At 36.5% G+C, this 27,305-nt stretch overlaps 1 protein-coding gene across 1 annotated transcript in view; it reads left to right on the top strand.

Moving 5' to 3' along the window:
* GABBR2 (gamma-aminobutyric acid type B receptor subunit 2) overlaps positions 1 to 27,305 on the top strand; it is a 456,178-nt gene that overhangs the window by 195,641 nt on the left and 233,232 nt on the right. The window contains exons 4-5 of the mRNA XM_059487462.1: positions 18,179 to 18,280; positions 23,406 to 23,471. Of these exons, the coding sequence (XP_059343445.1) occupies positions 18,179 to 18,280; positions 23,406 to 23,471 (168 nt within the window). The remainder of the gene's footprint in view (positions 1 to 18,178; positions 18,281 to 23,405; positions 23,472 to 27,305) is intronic.

The following is a 27,305-nucleotide window of genomic DNA, read 5'->3' on the forward strand; positions in this document are numbered from 1 at the left end:
GAAGGTATAAGAGGGTGGAATCTGTTTCAAAATTAAAAAAATTATATAAATTTTGATTTTCACTATATGGTTTTCATCCAGTCCTGATAATCATGTAGGAATTCATAGGAATTCAGAGACTCTTGGGCCAGAATGGATCCAAATTGCCATCCTCATGCAGTCTATTGCTTGTAAAGTTCCCAGCTCTGATATCTTTGTACTGAAAAGTTATATTCCTCAGAGTACCAAAGATTGCAGGGCTACTAGCATCACACTGAAATTATATTCTCTGGAGAAGAGGAGGAGGGAAATATGAGACTTACCTTTTCATCATGGTACACTGCACTGTACCCTTTAGCTCTTATTTTGTTTTCCAGTAATTTTCTTCATTTTAGCTTTAGCTTTATTTGTTTAATTCCAGGTTGTATGATGTTCTGATGCACTAGCAAACCAATTTGCCTACAGCCTAATTAAAAACCTCCTATTTTGCCTCTGTCAAGTCTAATAACTGCAAAAGTATTTGCTCTTGCACTGGTGGAACAGACAAGTGCTCTATGTTACCCTTGTCAGTCTTCTGCAATTGGTCCTGAGGTTTTCCCCCAGACCATCTTTGCTTTGTCCAGCATGGTGAAATGAAAACCATGGTTTTCTGTGGTGGCTATCATCACCAATGGTTTCATAGATGCTTTTGTTTATATGAATATTGGGCACTTCAGGATGAATGCAAAGGCAAAAAGCAAGAAGTTCTCAACAAACTGGAAGCTAGCTGTTTTGAGCTTTTCCCTTCTGTTAAAGTTACTTATAATTTGTGCAGCTCTACAAATACAAAACTAATGAAATACCCCTACCTTGACTGCCTTGTTTAGCTTAAATTTTGTGTCCTTAAAACGCTTTACATAACTTGTTTCATTCTGTCCATATAAAATTCTTCCTTAAATTTACCTCTGATTGAGACTTTCTTCCTCTGGCAAGATTCCTTTCTTTTGTTGACCAACACCCTTGGGCAAATTTTTGACTCAAAAAAAGGTAAAGATTAATTCTGAATGGTCTTGATAAAACAGACAAGTAGATTCAGGATTGGTCCTCTTAAATATTTACTGTACTAACAGGGTGTAATCCATGTAAAGTTTCAATTTTTCAGATGACTGAGGACATGCCTGCATAACTGATGCCTCAGGGCCAGAATGCTCCCTTTGCTCACAGGAATTGCTCTGTGTTTGGGATTCATTTTGTGTATTGTTAACCACAGGAGAGGGAGGTGATGATCTGTAGCTGAGATGATGGGTGGGGGGGGTCAAGAGCACAGGGTGCAAGGTGAAGGGACACCTGCCTCAAATGTCTAGAGTCCCTTACAGGAAAATGCAGAAGAGCACTGCTGTGTTGTGGCAGCTATTGATCAGAGTTTGGTGAAAGTAATCAGGCAGCATGAAATATGGAACATACGTTTGAATACAGGCTTCACATATTTGCATCAGAAAAAAATGGTTAATTGAAACTAAATTGATTTTCATTTCTCTAATGGAAACGTCACTTCTGCTGAATGAATATTAAGCAGTCTGTGTAATTCTTGATGAAGTAAGTGATTTGCATTTACTAAAAAGCAACCTTAAGCAAGACTTCCAGATCCTTTGAATCTGTGATAGAAATTCTATGCCAATTTAAAATAAAACTGTAGCCAAGAACTGAATGTGCATTAGTTTTCAATTATTAGAAAGAAAGACCTCTTTCCTGTAAAACTTTAAATAAGAATGAAAGACGGGGAGGGAAAGATACTGCACGTCTTTTCGGAGGTACACAGTACGTGTGTTTGAATTTCAGTCAGCGATGCAACGAAAGAAAAGCAGTCTCAGCTGTTGCTAGGCTTAGCTGCAAACTTTTATCTGTGAAAGAAGAAAGTTAAATAGAATTACTTGATAAGCAAATGCTGAACTCTATGGGACCTGAGATTGCAGATCTTAAGAATATGTCTGCACCAAAAAAAATAAAAGTTCTTACCTGTCTCCAAGACAGAAAGAACTTCCAAAAAGAATTTTATTTATTAAGGCTAAGATTCTGTCAGTGTCCATCACATGGTTTTGATGCAGTGCTTTCTGACTAAAGCATTGAGCCCTCTATTTTGCGAGAATTCCAACTGATGAAGTTCCTTTTGGCATGAAAGTATTTTTATTTTTCCTTAAAAAGTCTGTTACATTCCAGATCTTAATACAGTGTTATGTGGTATAGTGTAACAATTTTCCCCTGAGGTTCTGTTGCTGACTATGACATCAGATGGTGGGCAACATCCTTTTAGCCTGTTTGGATCAGCTGTCCTGACTGGGTCCCCTCCCAACATCTTACCTATTCCAAGTTTACTGATTCTGGGGGACAGGAGGCAGAGAGAAATCCTTAACTCTGTGCAAGCATGATTTAGCAATAGCCAAAACCCTGGTGGGTTATCAGAGCTGTTTTAGCCACCCGAGCAGAGCACAGCCATGCACAGGCTGCTGTGAACAAAGCTGTGTTGATAACTTCTTTCCAGCCAGAACCAGTACATCCTGTTACTCCTTTTTGCTCAGGTTGCTGCCAGAGAATGAAAGTCATCAGTGTTTTTAATCAGTAGATCTTAAACAGTTAAAAATAACTACTTTCTGCTGTCATCAAAGAATTTGTCATTTTTATTATGTACAGGGATTTTTTATAATTTTAAAAATGCGGACATTTAGTACAAATAAAGTACAGATAAATGAGGGATGGGAGTTAGACTGGATCCAGTGAAAAGTTCAAAATAGGAAAGTTTGGTTTTATCTCGTCAAAATGTAGATTTTTCTTGGTTTGCTAAGGGAAAATGCTACAGAATCTAATTAATAGGTGCATAATTCTGTTGTTTCATATGCATTCATGCTCAAGAACACCAGAAGGCTGGGAAATTCACTACCATCTTTGTCACTGTCTCAGTGGTTAGTGATACACATTAAAAAATGTGTCTTATTTAATCTTTAACTTCCAGTCACCATATTTTATGTATTTTTGTCTGCTAGAGTGGAGATTGAAGTTAGAAAATCTCCTTAAGTAGGTAATTTATCATGTAAAGACTATCATCAAGATCCAGTTCTGTGTTAATCCTTCTTAGAGCTCATTTAGTCTCTTGCTGTACAGTCTATTTCCAAACTGCAAATCAATCTTACGGTTTTCCTCTGAAGTTTGAGCTCTATCTTGGCATAGCCTTTAGTGGAAAAACTGGATGAAATTGGTTATCTTCAGGTTTGGGAGAAGAATGCAGGTACTGTAGTGGTACTGTAGGCACTTGAAGCATATGGCACTTTTTTTTGCCAGGCACTTTTTTTTGCTAGACATATATCTTGAAGTACACATCTTTTTGCAAGTGGCCAGGGATGGCCTTCAATCCATGCTGCAGTCCGGATATAGGCTGGCCAACTCTGAACTGTACCCAGCTAAAGAGTGAATAGGGCTAAGGTCTCCAGAAGGGGTGTCTGCAGACCAATTGTTGTGTAAGATGGTCTGTTGGGGTGCAGAATTATAATTGTCACATTTCCATTTATATCCATTTTTATCTTAAAAAATAAGGAAGAAATTAAGCTTTACTAATATTTAGTATACCAACTGACACTTGCGGATTTAGCCAATCCATGTGTCAGATAGTCCATAGGGTTCCTGAAGTGTCCTGAGGGGAGAGGGGCTACTTCCCAACACTGGGAAGTTGAGAGAGGCATCCTCACTCATTCACTCACTTTCAGCTTATTCCATGTATTACTGTTTACCTGTGTCCAGTTAAGTGGATTTATGGATTATATTATGTAGTATTCCCTAAACTACCAAATGGACAAGGAGCTTAAAAAGATTCCTGCAGAGCAACTGCAGATTGAAGATAATGCTGATAATGCCAGTAGAAGTGAACACGAAGAAAATGACAGAGCTGACATTTCTCCTCCTGCTAGTATGAGCTCTTCATCACTCACATTATGGATAACAACTATGAAGAGCCAAGCAGATCCAAAAAAAAAGTGAAGTAAAAAAAAAAAAAAAACAAACAAAAAACAAACAAGTTACCAAGACCATTATAGCTCCTGTTGCTTATTAGCAACAGTAAACCTGTAAAGTAAGTAAACCTTACTATAAAAGTATATTGTGCCTTGAGACATTTGCTATTGACAGTAAATGAAGCCATTGAGATTAGGAAGAAATTTAAAATTTAAGAATCCAGTGATGTGTAAAGTCATGTGATAGTCTGTCCAGTACTTTGCATAGCTAAACATAGTGATAAATGTTTGAAAGAAAATTCTGAATTTTCTGACTTGTTAGGAAAATACAAAAACACCCATATTTTTGGGGCAACATTTTTTCTTTTGTTGCTCCAGTGAAAATGGCTGAAATAATGGATGGAGGATAAGAGGGTGACAAAGTCCATTTGTCAGAAAATACTGTTTTAAAATGGACAGAAGAGCTGAAGAATTGCCAAAGAGTTGAAGAAACAGATATTTAAAAAAATCATACAGTGTAGGATGTTGGGAGCATCTAAAAGTACAGATATTTCTAAACTATCTCAGATATCTTGTTGGGTTCTATTTCAAAAATGGAACAGATAAAGAAGTACTTCTATGTGAGCCATTGAAGGAAATATGTACTGCAGAAGGTACATTCTCAGCAGTATTAGTAAGAGTCATGCTTTATGGAAAAACCGTGTAAGTGTAACCACTAATGGAGCAGCTGGTACAAAAAAAGTGTATTCCAGAGGGTTGCAGAGCTAGGATCATGTGCAAAATACCTTTGCTGTGTCAGTCATTGGCAAGCTCTTGCAGCAAAGTCCTAAGCTGAAGCCCTGTACTGCTACTAATGTGGTTAATCTTATGTTAAAAAGACCTTATAAAGCTGAAACTTAATCTGTTAGAATCTATTAAATAGCAGTTTGGAGAAATTATTGAACACTAAGGGATGCATCATGTTATTCCTCCATTTCTCCTCTCCTTTAGGACCATACTTAAGAGTATCACTTTGTCTGGTAACCATAGAGAATCAGGGCAGGGAGAGAAAGAGGGAGGATTCCTGTCCCTCCTTCTCTAATATATGTTTTTAGACCCAAATAGTAGTAGCAGCTGATACTCCCCTTGCTTTGATGTGTTCATGTAATGTGGAGGAAAATATAGTTTCATGTCAATAGATTGTTATTTAAATATTTATTCACACAAATCAGTAATGAACGGTCAGTTTCCTAAATACTCTAATAACACCCACATTCCTAGATAATATTCACCATTTTTTTCTGGCATTGAAATAAATAAATAGATGGAAATTTAAAGAATTATTCAGATTGCAGGATCCACAAATGTATAGACAAACATGTCTGCAGAACTTTAGCAGAAATGTTATGTAAAGAAAGAGGACATGATTTAAACAAAATTAATGTCTCTCCTAACTCCTGGTGTAGTACAGCTTCTTCTTGCCAGAACAGAGTTTGCTTGTATGGACTGTGGGACTATTCCCTGGGCTTCTAAGTGTCTTGTTTAAAGGAGGTAGATTAATTTTACAGGCAAATAATGTTACAGTTTGGTTTTGGGCATTATCCTTCAAACCAATTCAAAACATATAAGAAATGGCATCAAATGTATTTAAAACTCATAAATAGATAGAAGTTATTTTGAGGGTGATTATTCAATTCTATTGGTTCAAATGTGTAACCCACAATGATAGTAGATGTATACTCCCCTTCCTAAGAGGGATATAACAAAGCATTGTGCGTGCTTATGAAGGTACCAAACATTTTTTCATACCAGCTTGTTACTAGGTCTTGTGGGGATATAGAAGTCTGATTCCAGCTGTTCTTTGAATTCCATAAGGTTGAAAAGAAAAGGTTAGCAATAGTAAAAGGAGTTAGGACATATGGCCAAGGAGAGGACCACCAGCCCATACAAACAGATGTAATTTTTACCACTTGAAGCTACCAACAAGTGGCCCAACCACCAAGTGGCCCAAAGACACTGATTGAAACTGATTCCTTAATTTTCAGCACAAAGAACTTTAAGTAATTCTCAACCTGGAATTCTTACCTAGAAGATTGTGTCTTCTGGTTTTCACACTGAAATAAGGACTTCCTCTCAGACAGAGATAGACTGCTTACATTTTTGTATGATTTTCCAGTCATGGATATAATTGGCTTTGCATTCTTAAACCACACAGCTTGTATTAATGTGATTCTGGAGGATTCTACAGGAAAAGAAAATGTGAAGCCAATGAAATTAAAAGATAGCACCACCTTTTAACCTCCATTGCTGTAAGAACGAATGCAAACTCCAAAGGGCTACTTAAGGCAATCTGCCAAGATGCAGCACAAGACCTATTCAAAATCCCATTGGGAATAATATAAAATAATGTGCAGGACTTATTTAGAAAGAACTTGATATGAGACGTACAAGAAATTATTTTCATTTAAGTTTCAGGAAAAGAGACTACAAGGAAAAATCTCAGAACATAGAAGTCTATCAAAGAAGAGAAAGAGCAATTAACAAAGGCATTGAAGGGTTCAAAAAGATATGTACAAGAGCCAGAGGAAAATCTTTTTTCTAGAAAGACTTTTCACAGATAACTGCAGTCCAGCTTCAGCCAACAATTGAAATCTCAGTGGAGGAAGTATGTGAATCAAACTGAGACACTCAAGTACAGTAAATTATCACCACCATATGGTGTCCTTCTGAGGATTCTGGAGTAAATAAAGTGTGAAATAACAGTCATACGCCATTGCAGGAAATGTTGCTGCAAGGTTTTCTTCAATATGAAAAAAGATACTAATATAGTTGCTGAATTTTCTTTACTCTTGGAGAACCAATGAACAATCCTCAAATTCCAAAATAAAGTTTAATCATCTAGTAGTTCTAGAAAATTAGATGAACATGCTCCAATAGCAACAGTACTTTTTATTGCTTTCCCTGAATTTAACTTTGTTTAAAAAGTGAATTTAATTCACTTAGCACATGTGAATTGATTACATTAACTGGAATGAGTTAACTGAGCTATTAACTACCTTGCTTATCAAAATTTGAACTTTCCAAAGAGGAATGTGATTATGGATTCTATCAATTTTCAACTTGTTTGGGTTTTTTAACAGGGGTGGTTGCTCTCCTAAGCCTTTAGCAGAGGACAATCATGTCTCTGGTGATGAATTTGGGAAAATTACTGATGTAGTAGATGATAGTGCCATTATCACTTTTTAAGGGAAAGAGGTGGGAAGCAGAGAGATTAGGAGAAATAGTCGTTCAGTCTGTAACTTTCTTCTCCCCAGGTGATATGAGCTACTGTAACTCCCCTTTTGCCAGAGAGTGTCATTTAAACACCATTATTTTTTATGTTGTGAACTTTTAGCAACATTCTGTCACACTCCCTGAAGGAGCTTTGAGCTTCAGCTTGCTGCTGCATATAAGAGGCAGGGTCAACTTTGTGTGGTTCCTAGAAATCACAGTTGGCTATTGTGTCAAGTACATGTCACCTTTTCAAAATACACTTAAGTAGTTGAAATTGTATGCCTTGTCTTTTATTAGTTTTGAATGTTCAACCTTTACTTTTAGGTTTATCCTTTGTTCCTGAGTTCATGGGTAATCTAAATGCAACTAAATTTTAGATACCATTAATTTTGAATGTGAGCCACTTCATATGCATTTCTGACGTTTTTCAGGATCACTCCTCTTTTTATTTTCTGTTTAGTTTTTTGTTTGGAAACCGAACAGTAAAATCAAGACATTTCTTCAGGAAATGTTTACTGATGGGTAGACTCAAGCAGGGTTTCCTACAACAATTAAGACCAAAGCCATCATACAGCTCTTTCAGGACTGCTGCTTCCTCTTACAGGTGTAGTGTGTAACCACTTTGTAAGAGGTTTACTGCACTAAATAATAAGTTTTCCAAACAGAAAAATATTAATTCTCTTTGGCCATTTGAACCTTCTTGCAGCATCCAATGACAATTACATTGAACTTATCAAGTATTCTTATCAAACTGTTTAGCTCACTCTACAAAGTCATGTAAGATATGTAGATCTGAATGTAGAGACAGCTAAGTTAACAGATTTGGAAATCAGTTGGGATTTACAGATAGAATTTACAGAAGTCCTGTCTGCAAATAAAAGCAGGATTGGTATTTGGGGATGATCTTTTCCCAAAAGTTATGTAGCCTTTCAGCTAGCCTGTGAGATAGTATGTCTATTTTTTTGAAATATGAAGTATTTCAAGGAGATCCAAAGGGAAGGATGTTGCTCCCATTTTGAAAACTGCCACAATTAAGATTGTAAATTTCAGCCTTCTTGAGGCTTGTGGGCTTGAAAGCAGAGAGAAAAGAGATTTTCCTGTAGTGCTGACAGTATCTTAGTCATTCAAGGTTTCATAACACCACAGTTTCTCCAGTACAGGTGGGTGAGTGCAGACTCTTGATGCCAACTATTATAGCCAGATTCACAATCCTTCTTTGAATCTGCGTTGCTGATGATTTTCTGCATACCACAGAGAGAGAATGCAAAAAGAATTTTAAAGTTTTGCTTCACAAATACTTGTGAAACTAGTTTGGTATTTTGAATTATAAATAAATATAAATTATAAATAAAGCTTATATGGTGTCTTCACAGTGAGGTGATGCTGAAGCATTTTGACAGAAGGTGGCCATTTGTGTTTGTAAACCCATTGTTTCCTCAGATGATAATACTAGCGATCAAGGAATGATATTTGTGACCATCTGAGGCAGCAAAAAATTAATAAGTGAGCAATTGTTTCCGCTTCAAAGACTCTAAAAAGTTATTTTTGAAAAAAAACCCAGTAGTATGAAATTTCAATACATAAAACTAAAAAATGCATTATTACTTTAGTGTCATGTATCTTCAGCTTATCTTCTTCTGACTTTGATTTCCAAATGGAGTAAAGTTACAGTCCTTAGTACAATGTGCTACAAAATTTCAGTGTTAAGAAAACAGAGAAGAATGGCTCAATTTAATATAAATGTGCAAGTGAAAAAAGTTCTTTGAATGTAAATGATACACAGTGGAGAGAAAGAGGAATATCTATTTTTAAAATCTCCTTATTGCTTCTCTCTGCCCAGTAATATCACTCCAGTTAGTATCCAATTTAATTCTCTAATGTAGCAGAACCCCTCTGAGTCAGAAGAGATGGAAGGTAACTTCTCATATATTTTTCCAGAAAGAAGAAACATGGGGCTGAAACATGGTTCATATGGTAAAATTTTCTTGTTTATTATAATAGCATTATCATTGTAATGTGGTGACCTTGGATCCCTGAAATGGAGTCTCTTTTCTGCTTTTCACCTTAAAGGAAGAAATAGAGACTTATGATGTTTAAGCTGCAGAGTTTTTTTACAAAGTTGATCTAAACAAAGGTGTTTGGAACGGTGGAAAATAGGTTAATGAAAAGCTTTATTAAACTGTTCTCAAATTTTAAGCAAACCCATCCTTGTACTTCTAAAAAGCCTCACGCCCTAGTACCCTAGTGTGTTGCCAGGAGGGCGAGTATTCCCATTGTTCAGACATAGAACAGAAGTAAATCTGAGCTTGATGTTACTGACCTTTCCATATTTAGGAAGTCTGAGGAATATGGATTGCTTTTTTAGAGGGCTTTTGAAATAATGTGCTAGTTCCTTGTGATCTCCATCCTCACAGGTTCCATAACCTTCCTTTCATCAAAATGTCATCCAATTTTTATATTAGGTAAATGTTTCTTCCTTTTTTAGTTTTCCACCGAGGCTTGTATTCATAGTTTTCAGTTGATAACAAGACTTACTCTTGGATACAGAGGGTTTTATAAATGTTGGCATAGTCCCCTCAGTCAGATGCAATTAAACCATTAGTGAGGAGCTGTAGCTTTGGAACAGTGACTGAGTGCATGGCAAAACTTCCAGCTTGGTCCAGGTTCTCTGAAAGAAAAAAAATCCCAATACATAAGGACTTTAAAGTTTTTCGCAAACGTCCTCTGCCATCCAAGAGGTGGAATAAGACCCTGTGTGTTCTCCCTCAGCCATTGGATGGACAGATTGAGGAGTGATGCAGGAAGGCAGCTCACTCCTCTGACCTTGCCCTGAGAACCTTTTATAAGGTAAGGGATCTTTGGGGCTTCTAAGTTTCAGTGGATGGGAGTGCTACTGGAACACCATTTTCAGACAGGGTTAGATTTTAGACCAGGAATTCAGCTAGAGTTCATCTGTCTGTATCTGAGAGTCATCTAGCTCCATTTATAGTTAATGGAGAAAGGAGAGAGGTTCTCCCAGGGTGCAATTCATCTCACCTGTTTTAGACATCTATTTATTGATGAGATGACTCATTCCTTGGAAATGCTCATTTATCTTAACTTTAGCAATATACATGTAGCGCCCTTCCTAGTTAGTGTTGGAATAAAAAAATATTTTAACTGTCATGGATTAAGAGACTTCAAATGTATAAATGGTAGGTTGCTTTCATTCTGACTAATCAAGGAGGATTTTACATAAGGTGCTTCTTTATGTAATTATAAATCAAAGCTCTTTTAGCGCTGATAGCATTTTCTTAAGCAATATTTAATTATCATTCATTTTTGTTTGAATTATCCCCCTCAATGAATTATGTTCAGAATTTTTTTAGTAAACAGGCTCTTCCTGAGTGTAGTAAATGTGTTTGAAATGTGTATGTATGTAAGAATTATTAACTGCTATACATTGTCCACCTCTGATAATATAGGCAGATCTTGAGTCCCTAATTTTTGGTTCAGTAGTCGAACAGTCTCTGCTACATGTGGACTATTACACAAGTGGGTTTGAGGGTGGTGGTACAGTGTGTCCTTCAAAAGATATTAATTATCTTCTACTAAGCTTTAATTTATTCTTTAGTTATGTGGTGCCATGAGACTTTCCATCTTGTTCTATTCTTATTTCTTAGGCTAGACTGAATTCACCAATGTAAAGTAGCCTTAATATGTATTCTATGGGGTTTAAATTTATTTTAATTTTAAAAAAATTCTTTAAATATTTTTTCTCTAAATTCATATATAAACTCTGTGAAATTTAATTTCCCAGAAAAACATGCAGGTGTACTCTATATTCTTCATTTGATGTTCTGAATGCACTTCACACATAATAATAGAGAGTGCCTTTACTTGTCTGCCTCCACATTCCCTCCAAGAATAAATATTGAGTATTTTAACACTCTCAGTTACCTGAATGCTTGCACCAACATCAGTAGTCCTATTGCATTCCCCTGCTGTAATAAATAGGCATTTCTAAAGTCTCACTTAATTACTTGCACTTCTGGCATTGGTTTATGAATTATTAAGTAATCTATTTTCAATATGGCCCCTATTTACTTTCATAATATCTGACATGAAAATTACTGTTGTATAATATTGCAGCCTCCAGACCCTTTAATTTTTCCTGCTTTCTCTACAAGTCACATCTGATAAACTTGTAGAAGGATGGTCATCCTATTTCCCTGGAAGCCATCAGAAATCATAGTATCCTCAGTTTTGTAGATGATATCTCACAGTAAAGGAACCAGAAGGGTATTTTTGGTGCATTTTCTTTTTCAATTTTGTTCATTGGTGCTCCTTAACTCCTCATTTGAACAGATGTTATTTCTTAGAGACTACATCATTACTTTCAGTCCTTGCTTACTCTCTTAGAGATTCTTTCTGGCTTGGCAATGCCTTATGTATATTTTTCCTGTAAGGAATATACCATTCCTTTCCTCTCTCTGCTGTACTACTGAGTTGTGTCTTAACTTGTCATAGTGTCCAGTCATAGTGAGGAGAGTTTGTTTTTTCAGGCTGCTCAAAGTCCTGCTGAACATTATGTGCATGTTCTTAACATGCTTGTAGATTAAGTGGAACTTAACCTTTTCCTACTTTGTCATGGTGCAGATCCTTGAACTTTTCCCAACTAAATTCTTATTTCACTGTAATATGCAGGTTTCTTCAAATACCTCACAGTAAGTGATCCACATCTTGATAAGATGAATTGATTTTTTTTTTATCCCTTGGAGAGAAATCATCCTCTAACTTGGACTGTCTGTAGGTCACCCTAAAGCCCCCTAATTAACTTCCCCCCTACCACAAGAACCCTACATGCCCATCAATTCTTCTTACACACAACTGGTAGGTTTAACATCAGAGTTCCTGATTATGTTTAACTTCTGTGATCAAAAAACACAAGAAGGGTAAAGTAAGAAAATTTCTTTCTTCCTTTAGAGAATTTGGGAGGAAATTAGAGCATTTTGTAGGTGACTTCATAGAGGTTTGTTTTTAAATAGGTATGATCTGTTTCACATAAAACCTACATATGTGTGACTATCACACATTGACTATCATATGTGTGATAGTCACACATATGTAGGTTTTATGTGAAACCACATTTACCATACTGCCATTCCAGGCAGAGAGGAGGATAGTTACCATTTTTAACTGGAATGTGTAATTATAGTACAAATACAACAAAAATATCATTAGCAGTGTTATTCTTACTCCAGTGTGAAACACATGGTTGCTTCTTGTAGGCAAGACTAATATTGACTGCATTAGTTTTCAGGTTAGACCCAGCTACTAACATCCTACTTCAATGAAAAGAGTAATATTTTTGTGAAAACCCGTACTGTGGCAGCTTGCCCAAATAAAAATCCAATATTCTGGGGTTCCTTCTTCCCTTCCTGTCACAATGAAAACCATAAACATGGTACTTTTATAAAATACCTGATTTCTTTTGAACAGAAATGGAAATCCAATGCAGTTCTGATTTTGTTTCTCCTTTACACAATAGAACATATTTAGTTTTTTAATTTTCCTCTAAATGAAACTCTTTCCTATTAGCCAAAACAATATTTTACTGTTTCATTTTGGTGTATTTTTGCTTCATCTTTTATTTTTGCGTTGTTTCTCTGCTTCAAATAAGGTTCTACCACCTGTTTCATTTTTGTAGTCCCAGATGATGTGTATATCAATGAAAGAGTATCTCTGCAGTTTCTATTTTTTGGATGTAAGTTTTCACGTAATGCTACTAAGCCTCTAAATGTGAGTAATGTGTTCCATTGGAATGGAAATAGGGATAATTATGTTTGCTTGTAACACATTGTATAGTGAGACCTCTATCTATACTAATCCCAAAAATTGTAATCTGTCCTATGCAATTACTCATAATTTACATTTTGTCCATGTAATGAGGAAACTTCTTCTTATAATTCAAGCATTTGTTTTGTACATATATAAAAATATGTCTATACTGAAACTCCTACGGAATAACATTTTGTAGTGAACTGTATATTCTGGACAACAGGAAATCTTAGTAAAATATCTGACTGTGTAATCCATCTGGTCTGACCAGTTCTCATTTGTTAGGCATCTCTTATGATCAACATCTGGTGGGATTAGACTGCCCTGAACAACAAGGATTTAGCTTGCTGTACTTACATGCAGCTTTAGTGAACCAAAAGGTCATTGAAAATATCTGTTGAAAGCAAAGTAGTATGATTAATCTAAAAATCATTAAATTAATTTTATTACTGGTAGAGTTAGGATTAACTGAGTGAACTGTGCCTTTAAATGTATAATTTGAAACAGTTTGAAATGTTGGTCAGTGGAGACCCCTAAATGCACATTAGCATAACTTGATTGACAGTTCATGAGAAATATCACCTTTCTTTACTGTTTTCCTCAGAAAAAACAGATAAAATTGGCTTGCAAAAAAATGAAATACTGTGGTCAAATGGATGCTAACTATTTACTACAGGTCACAAGGTGCTTGCACTCATAATGTATCTGAAGTGAGCAATCTCATCTCACCTGAAATAAAATCACTTTATGTACAACATTCATATCCTTGTGAGGGACAAGGTCATTTATGTATTGTACGCAGAGAATCATCACACAGAGTTCATGTAGGAAGTGAAAAACAACCAAACTTCAGTGTTGGGGCTCTGAGAGCACCAAAAACTCTTTCTGCCCCTGAGTAGCCCCGGAGGGCTGTGCTCCCCCGACCCTTTCCCATCCCTGACCCCATTTCAGCTGAACTCAGTGCCATCAGTCCATGCCCCCGTGATGCTGTGGGGTGCTGGTTTCTCATTCTCTCCATCACAGCTATGCCTGGCAGGGACCCTGTAAGCTTGTTCCCAGTCTTGTCATTTTGCTATGGACCTGCCCAGCAGCCATGGGTTCTGTCTGACCCTGGTTATCTTTACCAAACCTGCTCCAGACTTGAGGATCAGTTTCTCATCTTTGCACTGGACCTGCCTTATTCCCATGGACTTGCATGGAGGTGTCACCTCCTGGCTGAAAGTGGCTGTTCCCTCCAAGACTGTCCTGCTCGCCTTGCTGGGTTGCTGGCTGGTGAGGTCCCTGGCCCAGGGACTGTGCAGTTGTGCCCCACTTCCTTAGACTGCCAGACCATGATGCTCCCCAACGTTTTCTTCCTTTTCTTAAAGCTACATCCATTCTTTCTGGTACAGACCACAAGTATGTTGAAATTTCATTTCTTCTAGACTCACCATGTTTTACATCCCAGTTATTTTTTCTATCTACTCTCTCAGTTTGATAAAGATTAAAGAATTTAAAATTTCTGCCTTTGCAGTGCAAGTTCATTATTCCTCAAAATCCCTGTATTTCTTCTTTCACAGGTGCAGGGTGAGGGACTTTGTTGTTCACCTCTCAAACATCACTAAATTTGATACAAGAGCTATGAGGTAGGCAAGTATTGCTGCCATCCACTTCACAAGAAATTATACAGCCTGACTTGGTAGCAAACTTTAAAACCTTTATTTCAGTCGTAGGAGCTGAATCAAAGGGCAGCTCTGGCAGAATGAGAGAGAAAAAAAACATCTCTTGCATCCCATCTTCACTTTTGCCTAAAGCAAAAGGGACATCCTTTTCTTCCTGCAAAAGCATCCCTTACAAACCCTTCATTTTTTGGAACTTGCCCCTGGATAAACATATTTTTACCCCAGTAATTTTTGCAGTTGATCACACAGATTAAATATGTAGTATGGTGAAATACTGCTTTCATCTAGCTTTGTAGGCACAACAGTGCAAAAGTGTCTTTCACTGGTTTGTGAAAATTTTCAGGTTTATCAGTGACCAGGGCTGGTAGTTCCTGTTTTGGGAAAATGAAATATTGCTGTCTTTAAAGTATTTAAAGTTGATATAAACAGACATAGAAGTACAGCCTTCATTAAATTGTTAACAAGAGTCTAAAACCCCGTGGAATTAGATGGCTTCTGTGTTTTAGTTGGTGCAAAATTTCCTTAGCAACTGTGGATCCCCATAAAAAATTAATGCAGTTTTGTTACCACTTTCTTACAGCAGTTTCTGAAAGTGGAAATTATCCTATTTACACAACAAAAACCAGAAGTACAGTAGTTTACAGTTCTCTTTACTTGGGGTTGGTGGAATGAAACGATTGCTGCTGAGTGCTGAAACTGCTTGAACTGAAACTGCTGGTGACGCTTTCCAGGATTGCAAGCATCTGCTAAAACAAAACATGCAGCATTTTGTATCCTCAGTTTCACAAATTTCATCCAAAATAGGAATGTTTGCATCAGGATTGGCAGCTCTAGAAATGGAGGTGACTGACTTTGTACCTAAATCCAAATCAGAAGATTCTGTAGTTAAATTTATCTCAAAGAAGTCAAGAACCTCTGTAGAAGGAAAACCACAAGTTTCCATTCTGTTATGTATTTAAAGTATTTATAAGGGAAGAAAAGAACCCTGGGTTGGTGGGAAAAAAAGTATGGAAATAGGAAGTAAAAACTGAAAAATATGGTAAAAATACTCCCAGACCAGGGACACAACATGACATGTCAGACATAGGTCAGAGCATTGAAAGGGAAACATCATTTTTAGAAAAAACTTGTAAATTCTTACAAAGCTGCTAACTTGTAAATTCTGCAAAGCTGCTGTCTTGATTGGATAATGGGAAAGAATTTCTTTTGGCAAAATCTCCACAACAGATGCATCTGGAAAACAGCAAATATCTGCTTGAAGCAGTAAAGGGAAAAGGTTTTTACCTTCTTTGGCACAAAATCTAGTAAGGTGTGTTTTTGGGAGATTAATCAGTAGATACCTGAAAGGCTTAGGAACTCTGAAAGCCACAGATACTTTGTTTCTAGCAGATGAGCCAGGGGAGATGTCAAAGAAATTTCTCAATGGCTGAATTTAAATAAGCACTGCTCAGAAATAACCACAAACATACACAATTTAATTCCTCAAGTGCAAAGTTCTAAAGGGATGGAATGCCAACAAGTCCGTATACAGCCTGAAGTATAATTTTTATAATCATCAGCCTTATGCCCACCACTGAAGCCTATCCATAAGTACTAATAATATTTAATATGTTGTTTTTGTCATTGTTCTTATGTTAATAATGATCTAATTTGACTAGACAGTATTTGGTAAATCAGCTGTTTTCCGATCAGTTTAGCTAAATCATCTTAATCTAGTCTTTCTTTGATTAAAAGACTGACTAGAATTGGTCAGAAAATATCAGAAAAGCAAGTGTGAAACTAAAAAATTGTTCTCATACAGGAGAAAGTCGGACAGTATTGCATAGAAGCATATGACAAGTTGTATTCCTTTGGAAATTACATTGATGCTAAGTAAGGAAAATGCTACTTTTTGTCAGTAGCAAATGATAGTTCTAGTGTTTTCTTACAGTAGGTAGAAGGATTTTGGACATTAGCTAAACTATGATCAAGAGAGGTCTGTTTTCTTTTGTTATCACTGATGTTTTGTTGTTTTTTTTCTTTTAAAAACCAATTTTTTCTTTGTATCAAAAAAACCCTGAGTTGTAAGGGGCAGTTAATGGCATCACTGAAAAATAACAATAATTCCGTTTTACTAGTATAGAAGCAGAAAAAGAAGTCACTACTGATCACTTTCTGTGAACACATTTTCACAGAATGAGTTTAAAAACTGATAACATCACAGAAGGATAAAGGATGTAACAAATCTTGGAAGGCTGACCATTCTGCCTTGCTTGATAAAACAATTTTTAATAAAAAGTTACTTATATGTCCATTTGCTCTAATAATTGAAAAAGATTATAAAGTAAAAAAATGTGTCTTAGTAATTTTAAATCATGACTAAAGGGGATAAGATGACATAAAGACCATGAAAGAAGTAATTAAGGCAGCTGGTGTAATGATGATTGTCAGGAAATGACCCATACGAGGGTCATCAGAAAGTATCTGCATATGATACACAGGCTTCTAAATTCTCCTGTAATATCACGTAGTTTCCATCCTCTTTCTTCTGTGTTTGCATGTGGGATACCTGTTTTACGCGGATTTGTTTCTCCTATTTCTGCTATTACAAACAAATTAAATAGACAATCACTGCAATTGATGTGATCATAATTCTAATAACTTAAAATTGGTGTGCCACTCTCTTCATTTCAGTCCGTAATCATGTTACAGACTAAAATTATTTTTGCTTATCTATTAGGAATAGTAATGTGAAACTGGTTTTGGAGTCGTGGGCTGGAGGAAAACCAGCAGCAATTAAGACAGAAAACCTTGAAGTAGTTATATGGCAAAAAGACATAATTGGAAAGCTAGATTACTTTGAATGTTGTCTGGCTTCTTTGTGATATTAGGCAGCTCAAAGAGGACAGTCTTGCCACTATTAAACAGGTGAAAAAATCTGCTAATACCTAGTGGCATGTGCCACCTTCAAGCCAACTATACCTCTTGCTGCTCCATGGTGTGATGAGTGGTCTAAGAGAGGGGTAGGCCACAGAGAAGTTTATTAGGCCTTATCAACCCCTAAATGATGTAAGCTAAGCTGTGCTGATTCATGCTAGGACCAGCTGAAATAGGGACTTGAGAATGTATAGGAGTTCCCTTGATGGGCCTTTTCCCTTTATACTCTCTCATGCATCACTTTGGCTACAACACAGTTTTTGGTCCTAACAGCCCTGGAAACACAAAAGAATTGTCCACCCAATGACACAAAGTGGGAGCTCAGTGTGACTGTGTGTGAACTTTTTTTGCCACTCATAGTAAAGTCCTTTACGTGGTGCAGCCATTGACAGCAGATTGTGGTCATAGGGGAATAGCTCCTTGATCGCATTTTAGGTGAAATGGAAAAACTGTGTGGGTGCATATATCATTGTCAAGATCATTGCTTGTCATTGCAGGTATAAATGCAGTCCATCTGCTTCCTTCTCACTGGCTCTCAGTTCACTAGTTTGCCTTTTTCTCAACTTGTGACAGGTGAGGAATAATCTGACTGGCGTCCTTGATGGCAAAGACATCGAGATTTCAGATACTGAGAGTTTTTCCGATGATCCCTGCACAAGTGTAAAGAAGCTTAAGGTATGTGCTGCTGTTTGATGAAAAAGAGAAAGTGGTAATGGTTTTTTTTCTATGAAGGAATGAAATTTGTGTAAGGAAATAAAATTTGTGTTAGAGTCATGTATTACTGCATTCTGTTGCATAATATTATCAAAAAATGGCATTGTGAGGGCCTAAGTCCTTCTTAAGTCAATGAAGGTCTATGTGTATAGTAAATATTTTTAATAGTTCCTGATAGCGATACTAAACAAAGGAAGTTGTTGCTGACTTAATATTTGCAGTTAAAGCCCCAGTCACAGTTGATGTATACATATGATGTATACATGTGAAAACTTTTGAGGTTTGGAACCAGAACCCTTTTAAGGTAAATTATCATGTAGAAAGAATATTGAGCCTCTTTCCATTAGCTTCATTATACATTTTAAATTGAATTCTTTGCTTACATCATCTGCATGATTTCAAATGAATCATAAGGAAAAAAGAAGAAAAAAAAATTGGTAGCAGAATCATTTCCCATCCTTCTCTTATTATACTGATTTATTAGACTTCTGGCATCTCATAAAATTAAAACTATATTTTAGCCTTACCATGCAGTACAACCAGCAATGAACTAGACACAGGAGAGATTAATATTAAACTGCACAGGAACATGAAAAAAATGATTGAACAGCAGGAGAAAGCACTTTTAAATGGCGAAGATAAAATTGTTTCTGGCATCAAGTGCATATGACACACAACCAAAACCACAGTCTGGCAAATGCTTAAATAGTGTAAAACAGGTTACAAAAAACCCTTAATAAACTAAATCTATTTTTAAAATGACATTAAAGCAATATTGAACTGTGTAAGGCTAGACCACTACTGAAGCTGGAAAGGTTCTGGAGCATGATAAGCTAAGTGGACTTATTATTTTCACAATCTAGAGATGTAAGCCTGAGCATTTAAAGTATTAATAAGTAAAGTTTGTGTTTGTGGAAAGCCATTTGTGTCTGTCCAGTCTAAGAGAGTTTGCTTTTTCTGTCTGGAAACCTGTCTGGGTTGAAGAGACTCCAGTAGGTGTTACAGTAAAGTCTGTATTTTTGACTAGGAATGGTGTAGTAACAAGGAAAAAAATGCATATTAAGCATGCATCTTTAGGCTGGAAGTCAGAAGAAGCAATGGAATCCTAGCTGTCCTCTGCATCAACAACATGCTGTGTTGTTTTGCAGGGAATTCCAGATGACTGAACTTACAGTATATTTGTTATCTCTTGATTTCTTCTTCAAAACAAGTTAATAAAATAATAAATAAGCAATTATCCAGAATATTGCTTGCTCTTGACAGAAAGATAAGGTTAGTTGTCCTTAGGTGCATGTTTGAAACAAAATTTAGCTAAACAATTCTAATCATGTTAATTCCTTTCTTCAACATACAAACCTCATATCTAAAGTAAACCGGTATCTGCTTACCTGAAATACATTTTATTTTTGCAAACACATTTAAATTAATGAAATTTATGATTAGGGAATGGAAAATAGTAAAATCTGGCAGGATTTGAAGAAATATACCTTTATATTTTATATTTATCTTGGTAACAGCTTAGTTTCTACTGCATTGACTGCACAGTTAAAAGGTAAATTTAAGCTTAAGGATATCTTTAAAACCAATTTTTGTGTTCAGAGAAAGGGATGGATTTGTACATCCATGTAAATGCTTGAAAATTCTAAGAATGCACATACAAGTTGCAAGAGCAATAATATTTCTACTTCCAACTTTTTTGTGTCTTGCATGTAGGACAGAAGAATTAGCATCATGATATGGTGGGAATTGGTGTCCTCTGGTTCACCTTCACCATCAGTGATTCCGTAGCTAAGGTCAGAGGCTTATCTCTAGCTCTTCAAGTGGACATCCAAGCATTTAGAAGGCAGAAAGAGTGGCTACCTCTTTTGTCAAAGTTACTCAGGATTTGTAGATTTATTGATCACCTCTTGACTGTCAGATATGTGGTAAAGGATAAGACAGAGTGTCTGAGCTATTCAATTTAGGTATCTTATAAAGAGCCTGCCAAGGCATTGACTTTTCCTGGCAGATGAGATATTGTAGCAATCCTTCTCTGAAAAGCTGTATAATACAACATTGTGGTGTTATTCATTAGAAATGAGGCAGATTAAAATCTGATCAAAGAAGGGAAGCTCTGAAGGCTGAAAAAAAAAAGCTGCCTATTTCAGCATAATGTGCATCACTCAAAAACTCTGAAAAGGCTAAAGGGTGTCTCGTGTCTGAGGCTGTTAGAAATGGCACTGAAGGAGACAAGTTGTTCTTCATCCCTCAGCAGAGCATCTTAGGTGTGTTGATCCTCACTCTCTTCAGGGTTTATAATACTTAGCTCCTGGTGCTACCAAGGCATTTTTAAATTATTAGCCAAATAATATCCTCACCAGGACATTATTTTTGAGGCTGTGCTATAGTCTTAATTTATAAAACATGTTTTTATGCAAGGTTTGCCGCAACTGTGGGTAAATGAAATGTAACTGTTCTTCATTTTCTTGTTTGAACTTCAGTCCATATGGGAACATATGTATTTCTTACTGAGGGGCAAAGCTTAAATGTTGATATTGCTACTGTAATCTCTAGGAAGAGTAAATATGACAGCTCACCATCTGGCAAACAGTCTAAACATTGGTCTTTTTATGTAAGTGCAGTTTTGGGAGTTGCCTTCCCCCTGGGATGTTTTTAATCATCTTGTAGATCACCTGCCTAGTTCCATGAATTAAAACCTCTTCTGTCAAATATGCTTTAGCTCCATGCAAGCAATTTACAGCTCTCTGAATAAGAGACTTGGCACTTGCTGGGATCCAGGGGATGATTTCTTTGATCCCTATGAGGAAGTTCCACTGTGTTAACTTGCATCATTCTGCAAGGGCTTGAGTAAAGGAATAGTATATCCTTGCAAGGAAATCATGCTGGCTTGTAGTCAGTTAACAGTATGAATGAAGGGGTAAAGAAGTCATGCCCAGCAGGCATCTGATGTATGTCTTAGCATGAGTCTGTAATGTGGACTTTGACCCATGAGCGCTGACATGAACCCAGCTCTGACACACTTTGGTGCAGACTTCCTTGTCCGTGCAGATAAAACCTCTGCAAGGGACGTGAGCTATGTGCAATTGCATGAATTTGAAGCTTCTGTGTCTCTTACGTGAGATGGAGTCAGCAGACCCAAGCCTGGCATCCAATGGATCCAGGCTGATTTGCAATATTGAATGCCATTCTTTGAGAAAAAAATTGGGGAAAATGTGGAAGGGAAGGCAAAAAGTGGAGTTCAGGAGGAAGAGGCAGGCTGAGGAGTGTGTGCACAGAGGAAGATGCTATGCATGAAAGACTAAGAGCTGTTGTACAGATTTTCCTAAATAAGCTCCTAAATTATATGTGTTCTGACACAAAATTAATGATGGCATACCAAATTATGTGATAACCAGGTGGAAGCAATGTCTTAAGGTGTGAAACCACACAGCCCAGACACTATGACTTCAGTCTGAGTGTTGTCACACAGCCAGTGGGCAGCATTGCTGCATGTGCACTCTGGGATTATTATTTATGAAGCCACACGGTTTACATATTTTGTTTGTTTGTTTGCTCTTTTAATTGGTTCTCATCATGTTATAAAATGGAAAGGAATTTCTTCAATTTTAAGTTTAATTATTAGGTGCTGCGCCATTTATTTTTAATCAAACTCTGCTTCTCTTTTTTTCAAATATTAAGTCTGCATTTTTATGTTCAGAGCAGTCAAGTGACTCAGAGCTGAGGTTCCAAGAATAACTAAATTATTTTTAAAATGTGAAAAAAAGAAATAGTAGATGAGGTGAGGGTTTTTTTGCGCATAATTCCTAAATCTATTTATTGACCTTACACAAACTGTAATACTGTTGCTGTAATTTGTATAATTTGTTTGTTTAGTTTCATGTAACCTTGTTAGATTTGTTTATAAAGAATCTAATCCACTTCAAAAAGATTTACATTACTTTATCAGTCTGCAGCTAAATATAAAAATGAAGAGGAGCAGGCTTACTGAAAATGCACAGGTTCAGAATGAGCAAAGCACATCACATTTTTTCTGATTTAAACCGTGCTAAGAGTGATACTGTTTTCATGCATTTAATTACAGAGGCATTCTAATATCTTACTGCACTGTCCATCATAATTTTTTCTGCTGAACAAGAAATAAACAGTGAAATTATCTGAGCTAAAAATCTTTGACAAATTGATTTAATTAAAACTGAAATGTTTTTTGCCACTGAAAATCATGCTGAAACATGTGTTTCTTTTTTCCTTGGAGAGGGAAAGAGTTATTAGTAATTCTAAACAGGTCTTATATGAAAGAAATGAAAAATTTGATTTGCTCGAGCTTTTACAGAGAACTCTGCCATTGTGTGAAAGAAAAAGTAATGTGAAGCCATAAAAGTGTGTTTTATGGATATTAGAAGTAATTTTTCATGTTATGGAGAGGTTAGTCCTGTTCCTGGAGTAACATTTTCCTGCATGTGTTCCTATATTTAGGAAGACTCTCTTAATATGTTTCTAAGTATGAAAGTAAAATTGTCTTTGGACTTCAGTCATAGGTTCTTAAACTGTGATGATTTTTTTTAATGTGTGGAGGTAGGAGGTAGTAGAGAGGGAGTTGACAATGGGTTGTAGTTACTGTAGAGAAGGTATTGTATGTGTAAAGCTTTTAAAAATTACTAAAGCAGGCGAAATATCAAGGCATTTGATCTCACAAATCTCATGTCTTAATTTTACAGTTTTATTTCACGCAGACAGTGATAAGTTCATGTCTTCAACTGGTTCTAATATGCAAAATTGTAGAAGAAATATTGCAAAGAAGCAAAAGAATATTTGATATTTTAGTGTTATTGAATACTAATATTTGACTGTAATATCAGTTTTACTCTCATTACTACTATAGACTAATAAAATTTTCTACACCTCAGCTTTTTGGTTTTCTTATGCGGTTCTTCAAGTTCTTGGACTGTAGAAGATGAAATAGTTTTGTATTAATTCTGTCTGCAGCTGTAATCTGTGCTAACTCCCTGCATGATCTGAATGGCCAATTAAAGTGGTATCTGGAAGCTGTGACTGTGTTTAACTGCCCCATGTTTTATTCCATCTGCAGGGCAATGACGTTCGGATAATCCTTGGCCAGTTTAATGAGGAAATGGCTGTAAAAGTTTTCTGCTGTGTAAGTAAATACATTTAATTGCATATCAGAATAAAGAATGTGCTGTGTTTGTTGAAAAAGTAACTTGAGTATAAACATTTCTTCATGGAGTTCAGCTCTGTGAAGGTTTATATCCTAAAGAGAGGTTACACATCTGCAGTTCCATTTCTCTTTCAATAAAGTACTTCGTCTTCAGTGAAATTTAGGCATAGACTGCATGGTTAGCTTCTTCTTATTACTTTCCTGTAGTGGAATTAAGTGCTAAATCAAACTTGAGCATTTCTCTTCACATCAGATCCAGGGAAATACTTGCATATGCTGCAGCAGATAGAGAGAGAACTGCAGGATTTCAGTCTTGTCCAAGAGCTGTGTTCTGGAGATAATGTCTGTGTGTATGGGCTTGCCATGTTTTGCTTTTAAAAAATAAGAAATTCAAGCCAGTTCCTATACATCCTAACTCAGCAACACTAATAATTTCTGCTGCTGAAAATGTTGCTAATTGTACAGTTGTCCTTCCCATCTGACTGCTGTAAATTTTGCTTGTATTACATGAAAGCAAATATTAGTTGATAAAAAATAAAGTTTTTTTAACCATAACAGTAAGACTAGCAAACATAATATTCCCTATCCTCACCATTTGTTTATGTGAATGTGCTGCAAACTTATCCACTGTTGTGGCAATTAAAAGTAGCAGGATGAAAATGTGGATCTATACTTGCACCAACCTGAAAAAAATCCAAAAGAGAAAGATTTTAGTGGCCTAAGTATTGAGTTCTCAGTCTAAATAGTTAGATTAATCACAAAACACAGTAAATATAATGGAAAAGCAATAAAGACAGTGTCTAAATTTCCAAGGGTTTTTTTTTAGCGTTCACTTAGTGAGACAGTTACCTATCCTTGGAAGGAAAGCGAAGGCAGAAGTTCAAAATCTGACTGCTACATGTGTCTCAGATGCATTTTGGCTCTTACTCAGCAGCTGTCCCAGTTGGTGGCAAAATTTGGAAAGGAGATTGTAGAATATATTTGGAAGGAACAAAATCTGTTTTCATCCAAAAGGAAATGGAATGCATTACTTTATTTTTCATTCTTCTCATCTCTTATAGGTCTTTATTTTGAGATCTTTTTGTACTGCCATTTAAATTGGATTGACAGAGATAATCTCCTATTTTTTCATTCTTGGAAGAAAGAATGGTACTTCTGCAGCCCAGATCCTCCTCAGATCTCTTTGGGTTGGGCTGCATTTCCCCAGCAGAGGGGTCCTGGTCAGAATTATCTTCCAATCCAACATTAGCAAGAGATTGGCCTCATTTCTAGTTGCCCTTAACTTCTAGTTGCATTTCTCTAGAATTCTCTTCCAAATCCATGTTCATGTGAGGCCACCGAAGAAATTCTTAGAATTCCTTAGAGGGGCAGGCTGTCCTTTAGTGTGCATCACTGTCAAATGAAGGGTTCCAGGGAGAGGATGTCTCTGTCACAAAGCGCTGGCCACAGCTTGGTGTGAACGTGGGAAATGCGTGTAACTCTCGGCGGTTCAAAGCATGATGGCTGCTTCTAAAGTACATTAGTGTCAAAAATAATAAGGTGGATTTTTTCTGGACCCTGGAGAAATCTGAAATATCATGTATTTAGGCTTATTTAAATGTATTTATGTGAGAGTTTCAGCAGGAGACTGAATGCAGGAGAGGGCAGTTCAAAGTAGGTCATTTATATATTAATGCGCTACAGTATGTCATAAAGCTTGTTATTATTCATAAAATATATTGTGGACTCATGCACTCCTACAGATATATGTCTAAGAGCACAGTAATTTATATTTTACAAGTTCTTTAACTCTTCTTTTTCAGGTGTATCTTCAGACAGATTTCACTTGTGATTCCTTGTTATATTCTGCAAGGTTGCTGATGTCAGTCAGAAAAAGGCTTTGAGTTTGTTAAAGGAAGATGCTTTTTCCCTAATGCAAGATTTTTTTTTTTTCCTGATTGTGGTTTTATCCTAAATATAATGTGGTAATGACTTATGCAGGTGGTAAAACCTTTAAAGTTTGCCTCTCTTTTCTGCCTGGATTCAGCAGTCTTATTCTGTGAGGTTTCTTCAGGACATCCATAGGAGTTTATATAAGATCATAGAACCATTTAGGTTGTAAAAGACCTTTAAGATGGTCAAGTCCAGCTATTAATCCAGCACTGCCAGGTCCACCACTAAGTAATGTCCCTAAGTGCCTCATCTGCACATCCTTTGAATGCCTCCTGTGATGGTGACTCAACCTCTTCCCTGGTCCCTGATAATCCTTTCAGTGAAGAAGTCTTTCTTAATATCGAATCTAAATCACCTCTATTGCAACTTCAGATCATTTCTGCTTTTCCTATTCCTTGTTGTTTGGAAGAAGAGACCAACACCCACACCCACACCAAGAAATTGGACTAAAAGATAGTAAAATTCAGTAGCAAACTTTAAAAACAGGACAGGACTGGTTCAAGCCAAAGTGAGTCTTTGGTAGGTCTTTCCTGCAAGGATTTAAATAAGTTTAGCTGTTCATTTATCACCAGTGTCAAAAACAGTGAGCAATTTTAGTTCTATGGGAAATCTTAGCTTTATAATTCATTTTCACCTCTGTGGGATGAATGTGATGTTTTCTTGGAATAGAAATTAGAGCCTTTTGGTCAAAACTTAGTACTTCAACAATCAACAAATTGCCAGTATTTGTTTGCTACACATAAGAAATCTCTATTGCATGAATCTCTTTGTTGTGAATAAGCATTTATTTATGGATTGAAACAAGAATGAAATGCTTTAAAAGAAAAAAATAAAAATTCAGTTTCACAAGAGCAAAAAATGTCCATGACAGTTTCCTGGCTGCTTGACAGCAACTCAGGGCTTTGCATTCTACATAGGGCATGGGAGAAAGATTAAGGAAAATGTATGACTACTTTATGCTGTTCTGGTGGTACAAAGCATGTGCAAACCTTCTTCAGCTTGCTCGTTTGCCAAAAAATCTTCCCTTTAGAAACTGAAAATTGTAAGTATTGATCGATGAGCACTCAAACAAGAAAGATCCATGTGTTTCAAGTACTTGCATCTTTTAAGCATCAAAATCATCTCCATTTAGCAGAATCAACAGGGAGAAAATGGTGGCAAAAAAAGCACACTATTTTGCAATAAGTCTTCTGGGACACAAACACTGAAATGTCTGAATACTGTCAGCTGTGCTGTCACTAGAAAAATCACTGCATGATCATGGTGCTGAGCCTCAGAGGATCTGATTTTCTTCCTACTTTTGCCTTTCCCAGACTACCCTTCAAGCCCTGTCATTCCACCATGTCTCAAAGGAAGAGCTGACAGCTCTTAAAGTGTTTGTTTTGACTTTTGTTAAACCAGATTGTTGCAGAAATGTGAAAGTGTAACCAGTCTTTCAGGCAACCATGTTGGGAATGATCCCTTGTTTCTAGGATGAAATTTCTGGCTATTTTGAAACTTTCAATTTTCAGCTCATTTTCCAGGGCATTCACAGATTATGCAGGAAACAGTACAAGTGCTTATGCGAACAGAAAATTTCCAGCAGCTCTAATTTCAGAATAGCTCACAGCCAATATTTTCTGGCAATACACAATTTGATACTTTAATCTCTATAGAGCAGGGGAAGCTACATAAGACTGTCCTTCCCTAAAAGCACTATTCTGTGTCAGTTTGCATCCTCATGATTCGAAAACTATCAGATAAAAAACACTGAGTGACTGATAGGTCTTGAATGACCTAACTGTATAATGCAAACTCTTTTAGAAGGGAGTACTGCAGGATGGAATTGCTGTTTCCCTCGCAGGTAGCCCTGGAATTCAGCGTCTCCATAGCTGTGCAGGT

The sequence above is a fragment of the Ammospiza nelsoni genome, chromosome 1, assembly GCF_027579445.1.
Source record: "Ammospiza nelsoni isolate bAmmNel1 chromosome 1, bAmmNel1.pri, whole genome shotgun sequence".
In the NCBI taxonomy this organism is placed as follows: Eukaryota; Metazoa; Chordata; class Aves; order Passeriformes; family Passerellidae; genus Ammospiza; species Ammospiza nelsoni.